The sequence below is a fragment of the Leptopilina boulardi genome, unplaced genomic scaffold (assembly GCF_019393585.1).
Source record: "Leptopilina boulardi isolate dan_hultmark-lab unplaced genomic scaffold, ZJU_Lbou_2.1 LbouV2_70, whole genome shotgun sequence".
In the NCBI taxonomy this organism is placed as follows: Eukaryota; Metazoa; Arthropoda; class Insecta; order Hymenoptera; family Figitidae; genus Leptopilina; species Leptopilina boulardi.
Genome location: NW_026138017.1, coordinates 1,333,645 through 1,351,831, shown reverse-complemented (window position 1 = coordinate 1,351,831; position 18,187 = coordinate 1,333,645). Strand labels below are relative to the sequence as shown.

The 18,187-nt window shown below is 27.2% G+C and overlaps 1 protein-coding gene across 11 annotated transcripts in view; it reads left to right on the top strand.

Moving 5' to 3' along the window:
• The window catches only part of LOC127290510 (retinal homeobox protein Rx2-like), a 390,969-nt gene that overhangs the window by 340,540 nt on the left and 32,242 nt on the right, over window positions 1-18,187 (top strand). Inside the window, exon 1 of one of the 11 annotated variants that reach the window (XM_051319121.1) lies at window positions 4,869-5,963. The exons of the other annotated variants lie outside the window; for them this stretch is intronic. Coding sequence (XP_051175078.1) covers window positions 5,786-5,963 — 178 coding nt within the window. The 5' untranslated portion in view covers window positions 4,869-5,785. Of the gene's footprint in view, window positions 1-4,868; window positions 5,964-18,187 lie in introns of those variants that run through there. 11 annotated transcript variants of the gene reach the window in all.

Genomic DNA, 18,187 nt, shown 5'->3' with positions numbered 1-18,187 from the left:
CTTCCGGTAAATGCGGAAAATCAACCAAATTGTCCATTATTTGCTATATATATATAGTAACTTTTACTATACTTTAAAAGTAAAACCGGAACTGTCCGCAGTTTCTGACAATTTTTTTTACTACAGAAATATAGTAAAAATTATTCTGGAAATAGTAAATTTTACTATATATATATTTGTAAAAAATCACTGAGAAAAAAATTTGTAGCAACTAAATTTTGGTTAAATCAACAAAATAAATGCATTGATATACACAGTTAACCAAATATTTGGTTGCATAAACCAAACGTTTATTTAGCTCAATCAAATTTTTTCTTTGTTGAAAAAAATTTATTAAAATAAACCAAACAGTTATTTAGATCAAATAAATATTTATTTGAATTAAACAAATTTTGTTTGAACTAACCAAAAAATTGGGTAAATATAAAAAATTGTACATTTAGTTCAAACATATATCTTTTTTCTGAGTGATTGATAGAAATACGCAGAAACTGCGGAAAGTTCTGGTTTTATATACTTTTTAAAGTATGCCATTGAGAAAACAAAATTTAGTGTTTGCAACAAAATTGTTTGATTAGGCAATATTTTGGTTCTTGTAACCAAATTTTGGTTGGCTCAAACAAAGTCGTAGAGTTATCTCAACCAAACATTTGGTTAGGCCAACAAAATTATTTGGTTGAACATTTTTAAATTCCAACCAAAATTCGGTTACGACAACAAAATAATTTGGTTAACACAACAAAATAATTTGGTTTACACAACAAAATATAGTTTTGGTCTAAAAAACCTAACAAAAAAAATTTGGTTGAGCTAACCAAACATTTTTGTTATGCCAACAAAAAACACTCAATCAAATTTTTTGGTTGACTCAAACAAATAGTTTGGTTGCTTAAATACCAAACAAAATTCTTTTGTTGGCCCAACAAAATTTTGGTTGCTCTGACTAAACATTTTTCTCAGTGATGGTAAAAGTTATACTTTATTCATTTTTCCATTTTTCTCTGGTGAAAAAATTTTTTAGGGGGTCCGGAAAATAAAAATCACCCTGTGTAATTAATTTTTAATTTATCATTAATTGCGAATATTTGCACTGTGAGAAGCGATTGGTTGTGATTAACATTTCGTTAGTAAGAGTATATTTTTGCTAATTTATTAGTTACTGTTACCATTTAGTTAGTCAGGCTAACCATTTCGTTAGTAATAGTGTTTTTACTAATTTATATTAGTTAATGTTACCATTTAGTTGGTCAGCTTAACTATTTCGTTAGTATAAAGTAACTATAATTAAATAGTTATAATTGAAAAATTTCAATTTTTATATAAAAATTGTATCAAATATAAAAACATTAATTCTATTTTTACTGGCGTGCGCATTTATTTATATATACATAGAGAGAGAAATGAATTTTTACAAAGTGCACAAGAGCCATTAGTTTCTAATTCCTCAACCGCAATTTATTTTTAGTTTTATATATACAAACGTAAAAAAAAAATGAAAAGAAAACTAAACGAAAATAAAAATGAACAATAAAAAAAAAACATTGTAAATAGAGTGGAAACGAAGCTCGTAAAAGAGGAGTGTGTGGTATCCACCGCGCGCACGGGATGAGAGGTTATGGCAATATATATATATGTATATATACATATATAGTATATAGGGATGAGGGAAAATGGAGGTCATCCATTAATATTTTTGTCTCTCGTGACGAGGGAAAATTGAATGAAATGGACGAGTCTATAGCTGGAGAAAAACAAATTTTTCAATCTCACACTGACCGGTGTATACGCGGCAAAAAAAAAGCGGGGATTTGGTATATATATATATGTATATACAAAACTGCGCCTTCATATACAAGCATCAGGGGATGCTGAAAATTCATCCAAAACGTGTAATTTTCTCTCTCTCTATATATGTATATACACTCTATATATGTATTGATACATGTACATATATACATGTATGTATATAGTTGGATTGATTTTGAATGGCTACCCGTTTCGTTACACACAGCGGATATCTTTTGTGGTAGAACTGTGGGCGTGTGCACTTTCCTGTGGGCTGAAACGCCAAATGGTAACAACGATATAGGTTGCCCAATTGTGTATATATATATATATATATATATTTGTGGAACGGGAAACAAGGCTTCATTTCGCGTGCGGAGGTTTCGCGGGACATTAAATAATGGACCGAAAAAAAATAATGGAAAGGGGGATAGAAAATAGGTTCGTTTTGCCGAACGCCAATTTTTCAGAGACGAAAAATGTTTTTTTTTCACAAGTTTATACTTTTCTTTTGTACATTTATATTCCTCTATACTATTGTGTGCCCGACCGTGAAATCTCTCAAGCGAAATGACCAAAATTCATTTAGCCATTAATTTGCTTATCAATGCGACCCGATAACAAAAATTCCAAATCGAGGAACAATTGGTTTTTTTCCATATATAGAAGTTTTGAAAATTAAATATTAATTACCTCGAATCAATTGAGAATATTAATTTTTCGCAATAATCGCTAAATGTATCAAAAATGTATTGGAATATATATAAAATTCGGTATTTGGACCAATATGGAAATTTATTTATTGATGATAAATAATTTAACTGCGAGGTAAATTGGTTACAAATATACATTTAAACTTAATGATTACCTTACACGGAGAAAAATTAATTATTAGTTCCAAACGTGGAACTAGTAAATTTTGTTTGGACGTTAAATCTGCATTGTTGCACTAAATATACAACAAAAAATTTTTAGTTGTTACCACAAAATTTTATTGTTTCTTACAGGTGGAAGATGTAAGACAATACAAATTTGTTGTAAGAAACAATAAAATTTTGTTGTAACATCAACTAAAAATTTGTTGCAGTATATAAGTAGTGCAACAATGCAGATTTAACATCCAAATAAAATTTATTAGTTCCAGATTTGGAACTAAAACAACAATTCATTTGTTGACAACTAAAAATTTGTTGCATAGTAATAAATATATTGTTGGAGTTGCAATTTACAGATTTTTTGTATACCAAACAAAATTTTTTAGTTCCGTACTATGTAAAGTAGAATACAATTCGCATTTTTCTCCGTGTGCTTCAATTTAACGAACTGTCGGAAGAATTGGTGAGAAAATCCGCATTTGTTGATGAAAAATTTAGTAGTGTCAGGCTAGACCATTTCTGGATGAAAAATCCAATTTGAGAGGAAATTTACTTCACTGTAGTAAGAGTCAGGCAAATTGGTTGGAAATCCATTTTCTCAGGGGTAAATTTACTTCAATTTAATAGAGAGTTAGACCAATTGGTTGGAAATCCATTTCTGGATGAAAAATCCAATTTGAGAGGAAATTTACGTCACTGTAGTAAAGAGTCAGGCAAATTGGTTGGAAATCCATTTTCTCAGGGGTAAATTTACTTCACTGTATAGTGAAATCTTAGGGCAATTGGTTAGAAATCCATTTCTTCAGGAGTAAATTTACTTCAATTAAATATAGAGAATCAGGCAAATTGGTTAGAAATCCATTTCTCCAGAATTAATTTGAATTTAATGAAGAGTCAGTAGGCCAATTGGTTGGAAATTAATTTCTTCAGAATTATAACTTTGTAATAAAGAGTCAAGCCAATTAGTTGGGAATCCATTACATTCAGAATTAACTTGAATGTAAAGAAGGGTCAGAAGCCAGTTGGTAGAAAATCCATTTCTTCCGCATTAAATTTACTTCAATTTAATAATAAGATTCAAGCCAATTGGTTTGGGATTCATTTCCAGAAGAGAAATTTTAGACTAATTGGTACAAAATTCATTTCAATGACAAAATTTAGTAAAGTGGCAAGCCAATTGTTTATAATTATTTCTTGGTGATTTTACTTCAATGTAGTGAAATAATACAATTTCAATTGGTTAGAAATCAATTATGTTTCATCCACTTTACTATAATTCTCACTTCTCATCATCCAAAAATCGTTTTGTTGTTTTTCCATCGTAAATACTATATGAAAATCAACTTTTCCTAATCCTCTTTACTTACAAACATAAGAAGATTATAAAGAAGTTTGATTTTCATAGCATTTACCCTAATGGGGTAAAATGATACACTTTCCTTTTTGCTCCTCAGCGCAATTTTCTATAAAGGAAAATAATATTTTAATTCTCATAGAGGTATAAATATATATATATATATATATATTTAGAGGGAGGCAGTGCGCCATTCAAGTGGATGATATACATATATATGGACGAATCAGTGCGCCGCGCCGTCGGATGACGTTTTACCCCGCGTGTATAAGCGGTAAGCTTTACCTCGTTTCTGGCAATTACCAAGAATGCCAAAATCCGCCGCAAGAATCAACCTCTGCCGACGTTGATGTTGCAGCAAGCAACCCTCTCTCGACACCCACTCTGATGACGCTTGCGCTTTGAATCAAATGCCGGACTCTGCCACCACTACTTCAATATAATCCCTCTCTTTAGTCAGCCCCTCTTTCTTCATCCCTTTCTCTCTTTCTCTTTCGGTTGCACCAAAATTCTTTTCTCTCTTCTAAAGTTCCTCCTTTTGTTTTCTTCTCTCTCTGTCTCGATCATCTCATCTTCCTTCACTGGGATGTGTTTTGTCTCTTTTTTTCTCCCCCTTTTAAAATTTATCTTTCTCTTTTCCTCACATTAGTCTTTCTTCTCACTTTTGCGCATGTTATTGAAAATTTCCTCATCGTCTATTGAGAACCACTGCCTCGCCATGTTAGTAAATCCCAACATTCATTGGTCGATGGTTGTGTCATCTGATTTTGTATTGGTCGTCACTGGTAACGCCCTCCATATTCCGGTACAGCCTTCCCCACGATGGATATATGGTTGATGTGGTTGCTTATACACTCCACCAACAAGTCTAACTCGTGCTTTCGCTGCGGCACCAGGCACGTTGTTCAGATTATATACATATATATATATTCTTTCGCTCTCCTATATTCATTCGAAATTGTTCACGCGATTTCATTCAATCATTTATTTTTATCTGTGCCTGATTAAATCATCATTAATTATTAATATATACAATCGGAGGATTAGTGGAGCATCAGATTATTTATTGAGGATCAAGATCATTGGATTGTATTTAAGGATCAGAAAATTATTGGTTGATCTAATTACAGATTTAGCTCAAAATTAGACTACAGATTTTTAGCTAAAAATTAGACATACAGATGAAATTAAAGAACAAACTGAAGATCTCACTGAATAATTGAAGATTTAACTGAAGATTAAACTAAAAATCGAACTGAAGATCTATCTATAAATATCCTTTTGGATCAATTCGATTAATTCGACTAAAATCATTACAATTCAAAAAAGATTCCACAAGAGATGAGGGGCATAAGAAGAAAAAAATAAACAATCGTGAGATAAAAATTTGTATCTAAAAGATGAGAATTCAAAAAATATCGCGAGATTATTGGCGATCATCAATTTTCTAAATAGTTTTTTTTTTTTTTTTTAGTGAAATTTCAAAAGTGAGAATTGACCAAATAGTGATTTATAAGTGTTTCGTATAACTGTCTAATGTGAACGTAGGTGTGAATTATTTTTTTTTTTTTGAAAAAAAAATTAAGTGGAACATGCTACATATAGTGTAACATTAATTATTAACAGTGTGACTAATAAACAGGAATGTAATTAATATCTTCATCAGTTAATTGTTACTGCCACTATAATTATTTAGAAAAATATTACACTATTTAGAAAATAAAAAAAAATGTTTCTTTGGGAAAATTGGTGATAAATAATTAAAACACGTATGAAATTTGAAGCCATGGATTCGCAGCAATTGGTTGAGACTGTTTCACAAAATAGTCAGGATTCAATAATAGCAAAACCTACAAGCAGCACGCCAAGACATAGCATTGAATCTATTCTTGGTTTGGTGAATCGAAAGAGAAACCTTCGGGATATGGAAGATTCTGGAATAAGCACTGGTATAATCTTAATTATTAACAAAAAATTATTATTGAAAAATTTAAAAAATAAAAAATAATTGGAATCCATAATTATATAATGATAAATTATAATTAATTTATTTTTTTACTTAATAATAATTTTATAATTTATACAATATTTATAAATGCGATTAATAATTATACGGACCAATTTATTTTATTGTTTATATTCGTATAATTAAATTAATTAATTTAATTTTGATAACATAATTATATAATTATACAGCTGATTTGCAAAAATTTAAATCCCCCTTAATATAATTAAAATAAGAAAAAATTAATTGTAATTGTATATAAATTAAAATTCAATTAAATTTTTCAATAGAAGCAAATTTTAAATTGCAAGGGAATATTATTATTGCACGTGATTGCAATAATTTAAATGGAAAATAAAATTAGGGGAAGCAAAAATTTAATATGAATAAAAAAAATAAATGTATTAATAATTTGATATTAATAATAATCAAAAAATAATATTATTATTAATCGGATAAATAGATTAAAATACAGTATAAAATTAATTGTAAACATCAAGAATATTTATATAATTAAAATTATTAAACTGAATTTCATTATAAATTATTAATTATTAATTATTTTAAATTAATATGAATATATTAATCTGTAATTAAAAATTATTGAAATTATTCCAATAATTTATTGTAGTATAATTAATTAAATCTATAATTAATAGATCCACATTTATGTATACTGCGCGCGGATATTTTCTTCCCGTCGGAAAGATAAATGGAAAAAATTTTTAAATATGAAAATTAATTTTTTTTTTAAATTTTTTATTTAAAATTATTTTTATTACATTATTTATATTAATAATTAAAAAATTTATTTCATGCAAATTGGTTTCAATAGAATAAAGAAATAAATATATATTTATTTGACGATATAATAGTCAATGTGTTTTCTGTTAATTTTTCATTCGAAAAATTATTCCATTATTTCTATTCAAATGTAATTAATCAATTATTTACTTATTTATTCATAAATATATATAGTTTCAGTTAGAATAGAGATTACAGTTATAATAAATTATGATAAAAAAGGAAAATAAAATAAATGTTCTATCTAAATTAATTTCATGCATAATGTATTTGGATCACGTGTGAAAAAACACAATTTTTGTTTAATCGTTGATCAATAACTAATTATAAATGATAAAATGTATATATTTTATGAAATGGAATATAGAAAAATTATAATTTGAATAAAAGAGATATATAATTTCGCCAAATATATATATAAATAAAAAGTTAAATTCAAGGAACTTTGAAAACGCATAGCACATATTATATACGTGATTCAATGCTTCTCATGTCGCAGCAAACGACTGTGTCGAGGGGTGTATAACTACTTCGGCCGGTAGAGTTAGCGTGTAATTGGAAAATCGTTAGTATCGCGTCGATCTCTTGGCTTGGCTTATATGTCGCAGGTTTGTAATTTGTCGTCGGAAAGGGAATAGTGAGAGAGGCGCGCGTTACTCAAAACAAACACGGTATATATATATATATAAAACAATTTCTTTTGATATCCCTTTATTATTTTCTATTAATTTTATTTTTTCCACCCCTATAATATTTATATACACAAAATTAATTATATACTTTTAACAAAAATATTATCTACTAAATTATTTCCGAATCAATCCGTTCCCATTTGGAAAGATTCCCCGGAAAGTGACCCCTGGATAGGTTCTATCAGAATTCCGCCGGAACTTCCAACGTAATTCCGTCGAAATTCCATCGGAGTTCCAAAGAATTTCTGATGGGATTCCGACGGGAATTAGGACGGAATTCCGATTAATTATTTTCAAAATTTTTACAGTCCTAATTCCGTTGGAACTCCGTCGGAATCCCATCGGAAATTCTTTGAAACTCCGATGGAATTCCGACGGAATTACGTTGGAAGTTCCGGCGGAATTCTGATAGAATCTCCAGGGGGCACTTTCTGGTGAATCTTTCCAAGTGGGATTTTATTCCAGATATTAATTTTTTTTAATTCAATTCGGTTCATTACTAAAATAAATTTTAATTATTTAAATCCTGTTATTTAATTTCAAATCAATTCATTTGGAAACTAAAATTTATTTTCAGAAATTTTCTGAATTTTCGTTAAAGAATTTTGTTTGGAAAAGAATTTTTTAGAAAGAATAAAAATTTCGAAAAATACAAATCATTGTTAATTGAATTATCATTATTTTATTATATATTAAATACGATATATTACGCGTGCGAGGCAAAGATAAGAAAGAAGTTTATAAATGTAAAAAGGATGAGACACGGTTTCTAAAAGGAGAGATGAGGCCTCTACTAATAAGTGCCTATTAAAAAGAAAAAAAATCGAAAGAAATCTTAAGCTACGGTCGCTTTTTAAGAGATGAATTGACGTGTCTACTAATGGATCGCACCATATTGCGTCCCTTTCTATCCACAGCATCTCTCTCTCATTTTTTTTTTTTTTTTTTTTTTTTATAAATCTCACATGCTTCTCTTTTACTCTTATTATTAATCTTTAAAACACGAGCCAACAGGTATTTTATCTGTTATAAGTCAAAAGTTGTTTAAAATCAATCGCTATTAACGAGACTAATTTTCCTTTCGTTTTAAGTATATATATGGAATTTTTAATGTACCTAATAATACAATTGAATTAGAAAAAAAATATTTTTAGTTAAAAATAACAGGATGATAAAATAGAGGAATCCTTACAGTTTATAATTTCTACGGAATCATTACGGTTAAAAATAATTATTTTTTCCGACCAACGTATTTATAAATTATAATTATTCTTGTTTTTGAGAGGATGAGGAATTTTCAATTTATTTCTGTGTTCGTGTATAAAACTGTCAAAAGTTATGGTATATTAAATCAATCGTAATTAAATACCCCATAGTGACTATAAATCTCCTCTCATCGTTTTTGTGTCCCCTTATTTTAACCTCAGCTCTCTCTCTCTCTCTCTCTCTCTCTCTCTCTCTCTAGGACTCGTCAATGAATTTCACGAGAGCAGCAAATATGTAACGTTACTGATGTGGCCGCATCAAAGGATCTCAACTCCTGAACCTCACACCTTTGCTTTACTGTAGCCCTTTCCTTTAGTTCTCTCTATATATATACATATGTAGGTGCACAATTTGCATATCTTGAACTCGACAGCGCTCATTGAACTATATACGGTCGATAATCACTGTGCGAGCATGTTTAATGAACGTGTGGCAGATATACATATATATAGAAGTTAATAAACGGCAACATATATATGTATAAATTGCCGTAATGCGTTTTCCAAAATTTCCTGCTAGATTTCACTAAATATATATATATATATATATAAATGAAAATTTCGGCTAAATAAAATTTTAACAAAAATTAAAAATTCTCTCAAATTCTGATTACTGAAAATTCGGCTAAATGTAAAATTCCACTAAATTATACCCGTCTAGAAATTTTGCTTGGGCCCAGACCGGGGCCGGATCAGGCTGCCCTATTAGAGAATGAAACGCCCCGCCTGATGTGGCCCTAATTAGGAAATACACATTTTCTGTTCGCCCTAATTTGGCCCTAATTATGTGTGGCGTTTCATTCCATACTATGGCCCTGGTAGGGCAATTTCTACACGGGTAATTCGGTTAAAAGGAAATTCCGCTAAATTATAATTCGGTTAGATGGAAATTCTGCTAAGTGAAAATTTGCCTAAATGAGAATTCAGTTAAATGAAAATTGTACTAACTGAAAATTGAGCTAAATTAGAAATTTGCTTAAATGAAAATTCTTCTAACTGAAAATACGGCTAAATAAAAATTTTACTAAATAATAATAATTTGTCTGAATAAAAATTTTATTAAATAAAAATTTCGCCAACTGAAAATTATGCTAACTGAAAGATTAGCCAAATTAGAATACGGTTAAATGAAATTCTTCTATAACTAAAAATACGGCTAAATGGAAAATTTTACTAAATAATAATTCGGCTTCATAAAAATTCTATTAAATTAAAATTCTGTTAAATAAAATTTCCGCTAACTGAAAATTATGCTAACTAAAAATTTGGCTAAATTAGAATACGGGTAAATGAAAAATTCTATTAACTGAAAATTCAATGAAATAAAAATACCGCTAACTGAAAATTTGGCTAAAGGAAAATTCTGTTAAATACAAATTCTGCTTACTGAAAGTTTGGTTAAATATAAATTTCACAAAATATTAATTCGGTAAAAATTCCAGCCTAAAAAAATTCTATTGAATTAAAATTTTGTTAACTGAAAATATTCTGTTAGAAGTAAATTCAGCTAACTGAAAGTTTGGCCAAATAAAAATTCTACTAAATATTCAAGCCCAATAGAATTCTGTTGAATTATAATTTTGTTAATTGCAATTTCTGCTAAATGAAAATTCTTCTCAATGATTTGACCGACTGCGAAAAACAACTTAAATGGAAATTTTATTTTAATGTACATAATGTTAACTAAAATTTCTACTAAATGGAAATTGTGTGAAATGAAAATTTGGTTTAATAAAAATAATAATCAATAAAAATTGTGCTAAATAGAAATAATAATCAATAAAAATTCTGCTAAATCGAAATTTGGTTTAATAAAACTTCTGTTAAGTGGAAATTGTGTTGAATGGAATTTGCGTTAAATGTAAATTTGGTTTAATAAAAATAGTAATCAATAAAAATTCTGCTAAATGGAAATTATGTTTGATAACAATTCTACTGAATGGAAATTCTGTTTAATAGATATTTGGTTTAATGAAAATAATAACCAATAAAAATTTTACTAAATGGAAATTTAGTTTAATAAAACTTCTGTTAAGTGGAAATTGTATTGAATGGAATTTGTGTTAAATGGAAATTTGGTTTAATAAGAATAATAATCAATAAAAATTCTGCTAAATGGAATTTGTGTTAAATGGAAATTTGGTTTAATAAAAATTCTGTTCAATGAAAATGGTGTTAAATGGAAATTTTGATTTAATGAAAATAATAATCAATAAAATTTCTGCTAAATGGTAATTGTGTTAAATGGAAATTTGGTTTAATAAAACTTCAGTTGAGTTGAAATTGTGTTAGAATTTGGTTTGATAACAATTCTACTGAATGGAAATTCTGTTTAATAGATATTTGGTTTAATGAAAATAATAACCAATAAAAATTCTACTAAATGGAAATTTAGTTGAATGGAATTTGTGTTAAATGGAAATTTGCTTTAATAAAAATAATAATCAATAAAAATTCTGCTCAATGGAAATTGTGTTAAATGGAAATTTGGTTTAAGAAAAATTCTGTTCAATGAAAATTGTGTTAATTGGAAAATTTATTTAATGAAAATAATAATCAATAAAAATTCTACTAAATGGAAATTGTGTTAAATGGAAATTTGTTTTAATAATACTAAAATAAATATTTAATATTTATATTTTTGTCATGACTTCTGTTTTAGAGAGTCATGTGTGTGTGTATATATATATGGAAAATGATTAGGGCATGGTTTCATTAGATTGGTTAATTGAGTTTCTGATGTTATCATGCCATGTATATATATACATATAGGAAAAGACAGATTGGCATTTAATCGAGCGTGTGCCATTTAGATTAGGGATTAGAGTTACTAATTGCTTGTAAATGCGAAACGATTCTCTAATTTCGGAATTTCCAATTAGATTTACTGTGTACGTCTACTTTGAATATAGCGATTTTCTATATACATGATTCACTTAATTCTCGAATAATGCTTTTTTTGATTGAGTTATAAGATTAAAAATTTTTTTTTTATTTATTATAATTTTTTTTTTATTATATCGTTTAATAATTTCAATGTAATTTAAATATATTTTTCCTTACGCATTTTACAAAATATTACAGAAAAAATGCGTTTGTCCTTAGAAATATAAATAAAATCATTTTGATTTTATTTATTTTATACAGAATTTTCTTTGACGATAAAAAAGGTGTTGAAAAATCTGAACTTTCTTTTTTACGTTGACAATTATATTAATTATATATGTAACAGTTTATGTTTGCGTTTCCGAAAGGGAAAATTTTATATATATATATATATTGGTTAAGGTTTGAATATATATATATATATATATATATATATATATATATATAACCAAACGAAAATTAGAAAACTATACTTAAAAATTAAGCCTCTAGAACAGACACACATCTGCGAGGGGTGAATATATATAACATGTTGAAAACACAATGTGCTTGTAGAGGTTTTGTTATGGGGGTAATTTTCGATTGCGTGAGACCTGGCACAAAGGGTACGGCCAATTACGTGTAATTTCATACCATTTATAGCGGATGTCTCGTTTTTAGGTAATAATCCATATATACACACACTCGCGTCAAAATCGGGGCGTAAATCCCAAAACTATTACTAAATGTCAGTTACACCTTTTCATTACAGCAATTTTCTGCGCCATATATATATATAAGAGACAGAGAGAGAAAGAGAGAGAAAAAAAGTCAAATTTAATTGAAAAATTATTATACCAATAATACTAAAAAAATTATACCAAAACAATACAAAAAAAATTTCTGGTTCTTTAACTCAAAAAAAAAAAATTAGGAAAATCGAATCAAAAAAATTATAATCAAATCCAAAGTGATTTTTCAAATCAAAAAAAATTTTTTTTTTTAATAACCGTTTTGAATTTTTCGTTTGCTTTGCTTTCTCCCTTTTTACTTTAGAGTCCTTTTGTATTTGTTCTCTCTCTCTCTCTATATTGACTCCCATTGTCTCGGTCTGTTTCTCTCAAAATGAATAGGTTCCATGTGTCGGTTGTCGTCCTTTCTATAATATCGATCTGCAATGATTTCGTATACCTATCCTATATGTATATATCCAACCAAATAGGTTCTTCCCGGTACAAGCGATCGATTCAACACCTACGTGTACAAATTAGCAATCCGACGCGAGCTTTAATTCAACGGTAATTTGTCCAAAATCGTATACTCTCGATTACCAAGCGTCAATCTCTTTTCAATAATTCGATTATCACGTTTATTAAAAAAAAAATTATTAAAAAGAAAATTTATTAAAAACAAATTTATTTAATGGTAAATAAATATTTAATACAAACAAATATTTATTTCATAATAGTCAAAATAAAAATTCTCTCGAAATTATGCTTACTAAAAGTTCGGCTAAATGAAAATTCTACTGAATTATAATTCGGTTAAACAGAAATTCCGCATAAATTAGAAATCATTTTTATGGAAATTATGCTAACTGAAAATTTGGCTAAATTAAAATTCGGTTAAATGGAAATTCTAACTGAAAATTTTGCTAAATTACAATTCGGTTAAATGGAAATTCCGCTAAGTAAAAATTCTGCTAATTTATAATTCGGTTACATGGAGATTTTGCTAACTTGAAATTTGGTTAAATTAAAATTCGATTAAATGAAAATTCTGCTAAGTATAAATTCGGCTAAATTATAATTCGGTTAAATGGAAATTCTGCTAACTAAAAATTTGGCTAAATTAGAATTCGGTTAAATTGAAATTCGGCTACATTACAATTCGGTTAAATGGAAATTCCGCTACGTAAAAATTCGGCTAAATTATAATTCGGTTAAATGGAAATTCGGATAAATTATAATTCGGTTACATGGAGATTTTGCTAACTTGAAATTTGGTTAAATTAAAATTCGATTAAATGAAAATTCTGCTAAGTATAAATTCGGCTAAATTATAATTCAGTTAAATGGAAATTCTGCTAACTGGAAATTTGGTTAAATTAAAATTCGTTCAAATGGAAATTCTGCTAACTAAAAATTTGGCTAAATTAGAATTCGGTTAAATTGAAATTCGGCTACATTACAATTCAGTTAAATGGAAATTCCGCTACGTAAAAATTCGGCTAAATTATAATTCGGTTAAATGGAAATTCGGCTAAATTATAATTCGGTTACATGGAGATTTTGCTAACTTGAAATTTGGTTTAATTAAAATTCGATTAAATGAAAATTCTGCTAAGTATAAATTCGGCTAAATTATAATTCGGTTAAATGGAAATTCTGCTAACTGGAAATTTGGTTAAATTAAAATTCGTTCAAATGGAAATTCTGCTAACTGAAAATTTGGCTAAATTAGAATTCGGGTAAATTGTAATTCGGCTACATTACAATTCGGTTAAATGGAAAATCCGCTACGTAAAAATTCGGCTAAATTATAATTCGGTTAAATGGAAATTCGGCTAAATTATAATTTGGTTAAATGGAAATTTTGTTAAAAAAATTTTCCGTGTTTTTAGTCCTATTTCTTCAACAGGTATTTTACACATCAAATTAAAAAAAAATCTCTCCTCTTTATTGCTAACCACATTAAAAATAATAGTTTTTTAAAGAAATTTCATTTAATTTTATATAATATATAGAAGATTATATAACTTAATTGCTATATGAGAATGACTCCATTTAGAAGCAAAAAAAAATAATAATAATAATAAAAATGATAAGAGTGTAATTTATTTTTTAAAGTCGTTTTTAATTTTCAATGTAATTACTTTATAGCAAAAAAAAAGAAAGCAAAATGAGAATATATAAGCATGAATTTGTGTAATGATACGTAAATTTTGAAGGGAAAAAAACTATGTTGCCGATGCCTATGGAGATATCCCAATAAAGTGAGCACGCCACGAAACAATTAAATTATTAACCGACGACGATAACGAACCAAGAGCGCGCTGATTACTATTACGTGTATAATGATAATGAAAATCGCCCTCCCTTCACGCGCATATATATATATAAAAAAAATGAACGTAAACAAATTACCGCCTCATGGGTGCGATCGATCATTGTACTTTCTTGAACATACGCGGATAATCGTAAAAAAAAAAAAATTGCGCGTGCGAAATTTCCTCTCTCTATATATAGATATAGATATATACATGTCGCGCACAACGCGTTATTAGCACTCGTGATAATTGGAAGAAAGGTGTTATAGCACGAAAGTTCCGAGTGTAAGAAAAACACTCGAAATTCAATTTTTCCAAGTTTTAAACGGCAATTATTCGTTCTAATGAGTTTTTTTTTGCAAATTCTTTATTATTTTTACTATCAATTTTAATTATTATTTTTTAGTTTTTAAATAAAATTATTATTAATTAATTAATAAATAATTTAAAATATATTTTTTAATTATTATTTAAAATATATTTTTTATTTATAATTAATTTAAAAATATATTTAACGTTAATTAAAAATTATCTTGTAAGTTCGGCTAAATAAAAATTCTACTAAAGAATAATTTAGCTAAATAAAAATTCGGTTAAATGAAAATACCGCTAACTGAAAATTTAGCCAAATTTGAATTCGGTTAAATGAAAATTCTTTTAACTGAAAATACGGCTAAATAAAAATTCTATTAACTGAAAATACAGCTAAATAAAAATTTTACTTTATAATAATTCGGCTTTATAAAAAATTCTATTAAATAAAATTTCCGCTAACTGAAAATTTGGCCGAATTAGAATACGGTTAAATAGGAATTCTGCTAACTGAAAATTCGGTGAAAGAAAAATACCGCTAACTGAGAATTTGGCTAAAGGAAAATACAGCTAACTGAAAATTTGGCTAAAGGAATATTCTAAAGGCCAAATTTGAATTCAGTTAAATGAAAATTCTATTAATTGAAAATAGGGCTAAATAAAAATTCTACTAAATAATAATAATTTGGCTAAATAAAAATTCTATTAAATAAAATTTCCGCTAACCTAAAAAATTTGGCCGAATTAGAATACGGTTAAATAAGAATTCTGCTAACTGAAAATTCGGTGAAACAAAAATATCGCTAACCGAAAATTTGGCTAAAGAAAAATACCGCTAACTAAAAATTTGGCTAAAGGAAAATACCGCTAACTGAAAATTTGTTTAAAGGAAAATTCTGTAAATTGCAAATTTATCTTAAGCTTGTCCAAATGAAAATTCTACTAAATTATAATGATAATTCGGCTAAATAAAAATTCTATTAAATAAATATCGTGCTAACTGAAAAATTGGCTAAATTAGAAATCGGTTAAATGAAAATTCCATTAACTAAAAATTTAGTTTTTTTATTATTATATAAAATATTTTCTAAATTTATTTTTAAATTCGTTTCTTTTGCTAAATTTTTGCAAATTAATTTTTACATGAGAAAACCTTATTTTTTTGGAGTTTTTTTTTTTTAATAAAACACGGATATTTATCACGGTTATATACATATAGAGGACATTGACCTAATGGTGAAACTTTAAACCGCTCGTATACAAGAACTCGATGACAGTTTAAGAGCCTTCGCAAAAGCTCTTAAGAGGATAATTTTTTTTGTTCGCACCACATTGACAATTTAATAATTTTACTCGATAGTATGAGAATAATCGTTTGAAATTTAATACAAACGACAGACATTAAGTCATCATTATTGTTATAATCTTTTTACCTTCTGAAAAGACGCAAGAAACATATTATCTTTCATTTGGAAATTGTAGTGAAATTTGTTTTTGTTTTTTTTTTTACTTTAGTTGAAATTTGAGTATTACTCGAATAAATTTTAACCACCGAAAAAAATGTATATATTTATAAATTAATTTTAATCAATTTATAATGATATTTTCTTATTTTGAAAAAAAATTTCTTCAAGTTTTCTTTTTATTTTACTTTTATTTATTAAAATATTTTTTCGAATTTTGAGTTATTTTATTAATTATTATATATGATTAATTTAGTTCTTTTAGTGTTATTTTTAAATAAAATTAAAATTTTTTTTTAAATAATTCTACGAGACAAAAATTGTATGGAAAAAAGAAATAAAAAAAGAAGTAAATAAAATGGAAAATAAAAAGAAAATTTAAGAAAGCACGATGAGGAAAGAAAGTATATGTAGAAGAAGAAAAAGAAACATGAGAGAGGGAGAGAGAGAGAGGAGATCGACAAATTCTGTAATCCTCTTTGGTCGGTGCGAGCTAAGTCCTCTGTATGATGGTGTGCCTTCATCTTCATTTTTTTTTCTTTTTCCACTGTTTTTTCTTTTTTTCTATCGACCCTTATTCTATCTCCTCATTGCTTCTTCCTTGACTCGTGTCTCTTTTTCCTCCCACGACGTTCAAATAAATTAGATTTCTAATTGACAGCCGCCCAGGTAAAGCAGTGGAACGAAATAACCCGACAAGTATTAACTCTCCAGATAGAGAGGATTTGGTCCATTCAATTTTACATGACAAAAAAAAAGAATAATAATAATAATAATAATCCCTTCTTATTCGAATTTTACATTTAATAATGTCACTTTTCTCCTGGTGTATTTAAATTTATTTTTTTTTCAACTAATTATATCAGGAAATTATTTTTTTTTTTTAATTTGCTTCAAAATTTTTTTTATAATATTTAATATCTAAAAAAATATTTAATTTGTTTAGAAAAAACTAATTTTTCATATTTAAAAAATTAAAAAGAAAATTAATATTTTTTTAATTTCATTTTGATTTCTCTCATTTATAGGATTAGAAAATAAAAATTGTTAAATAAATCCCGGGGAGAAATATTTTTTTTTTTCCTTTTTGAAAAATATTTCCAATAATATTCTTATTCGAACTTGAATTTTTTTTTTTTGGTATGCGATTAGCATTTAGTATATATATATATATATCGATAGAGAATGCATTATAGGGGATTACGAAGAAGAACTGTCAGTTAAGGTGAGGAACTCACTCGAATGAATTAAGAGATATATGAACGTGATTGATATTATCTCTACGCTCGCTTATTCGATTAAGTACTTTTTGCCTCCGAAAGAAACGCCTCTCAGTAGCGTCTCAAATTAAGAGGTCTCTTGTCCAAAAAAAAAGTTAATAAAAAAAAAAAGATAGAAATTCCTCATTTTTTTCAAATGTTAAAAAAAAATTATCTCTCAATTTTTCTTCATCTCTGTATTAATTAGTAAAAAAAAATTTTTTTTTGCCGTTATTTTAAAAGCAGTAATCTTACATTAAGAGGAAATATTTATACAGTAGTGATCAGACGAAAATTAATTGTACCCGAAATTAACTACCGGAATTTACGATATAATTCGAAGCTACTGATGGGCTTGAAAATCGTTATATAAAAAAAAAAAAGAAAAATAATAGCTGCGCACTTATATGCAATCGAGCAAGGTAAAAGGATTCTTAATCCTTAATCAAAATATCTTAA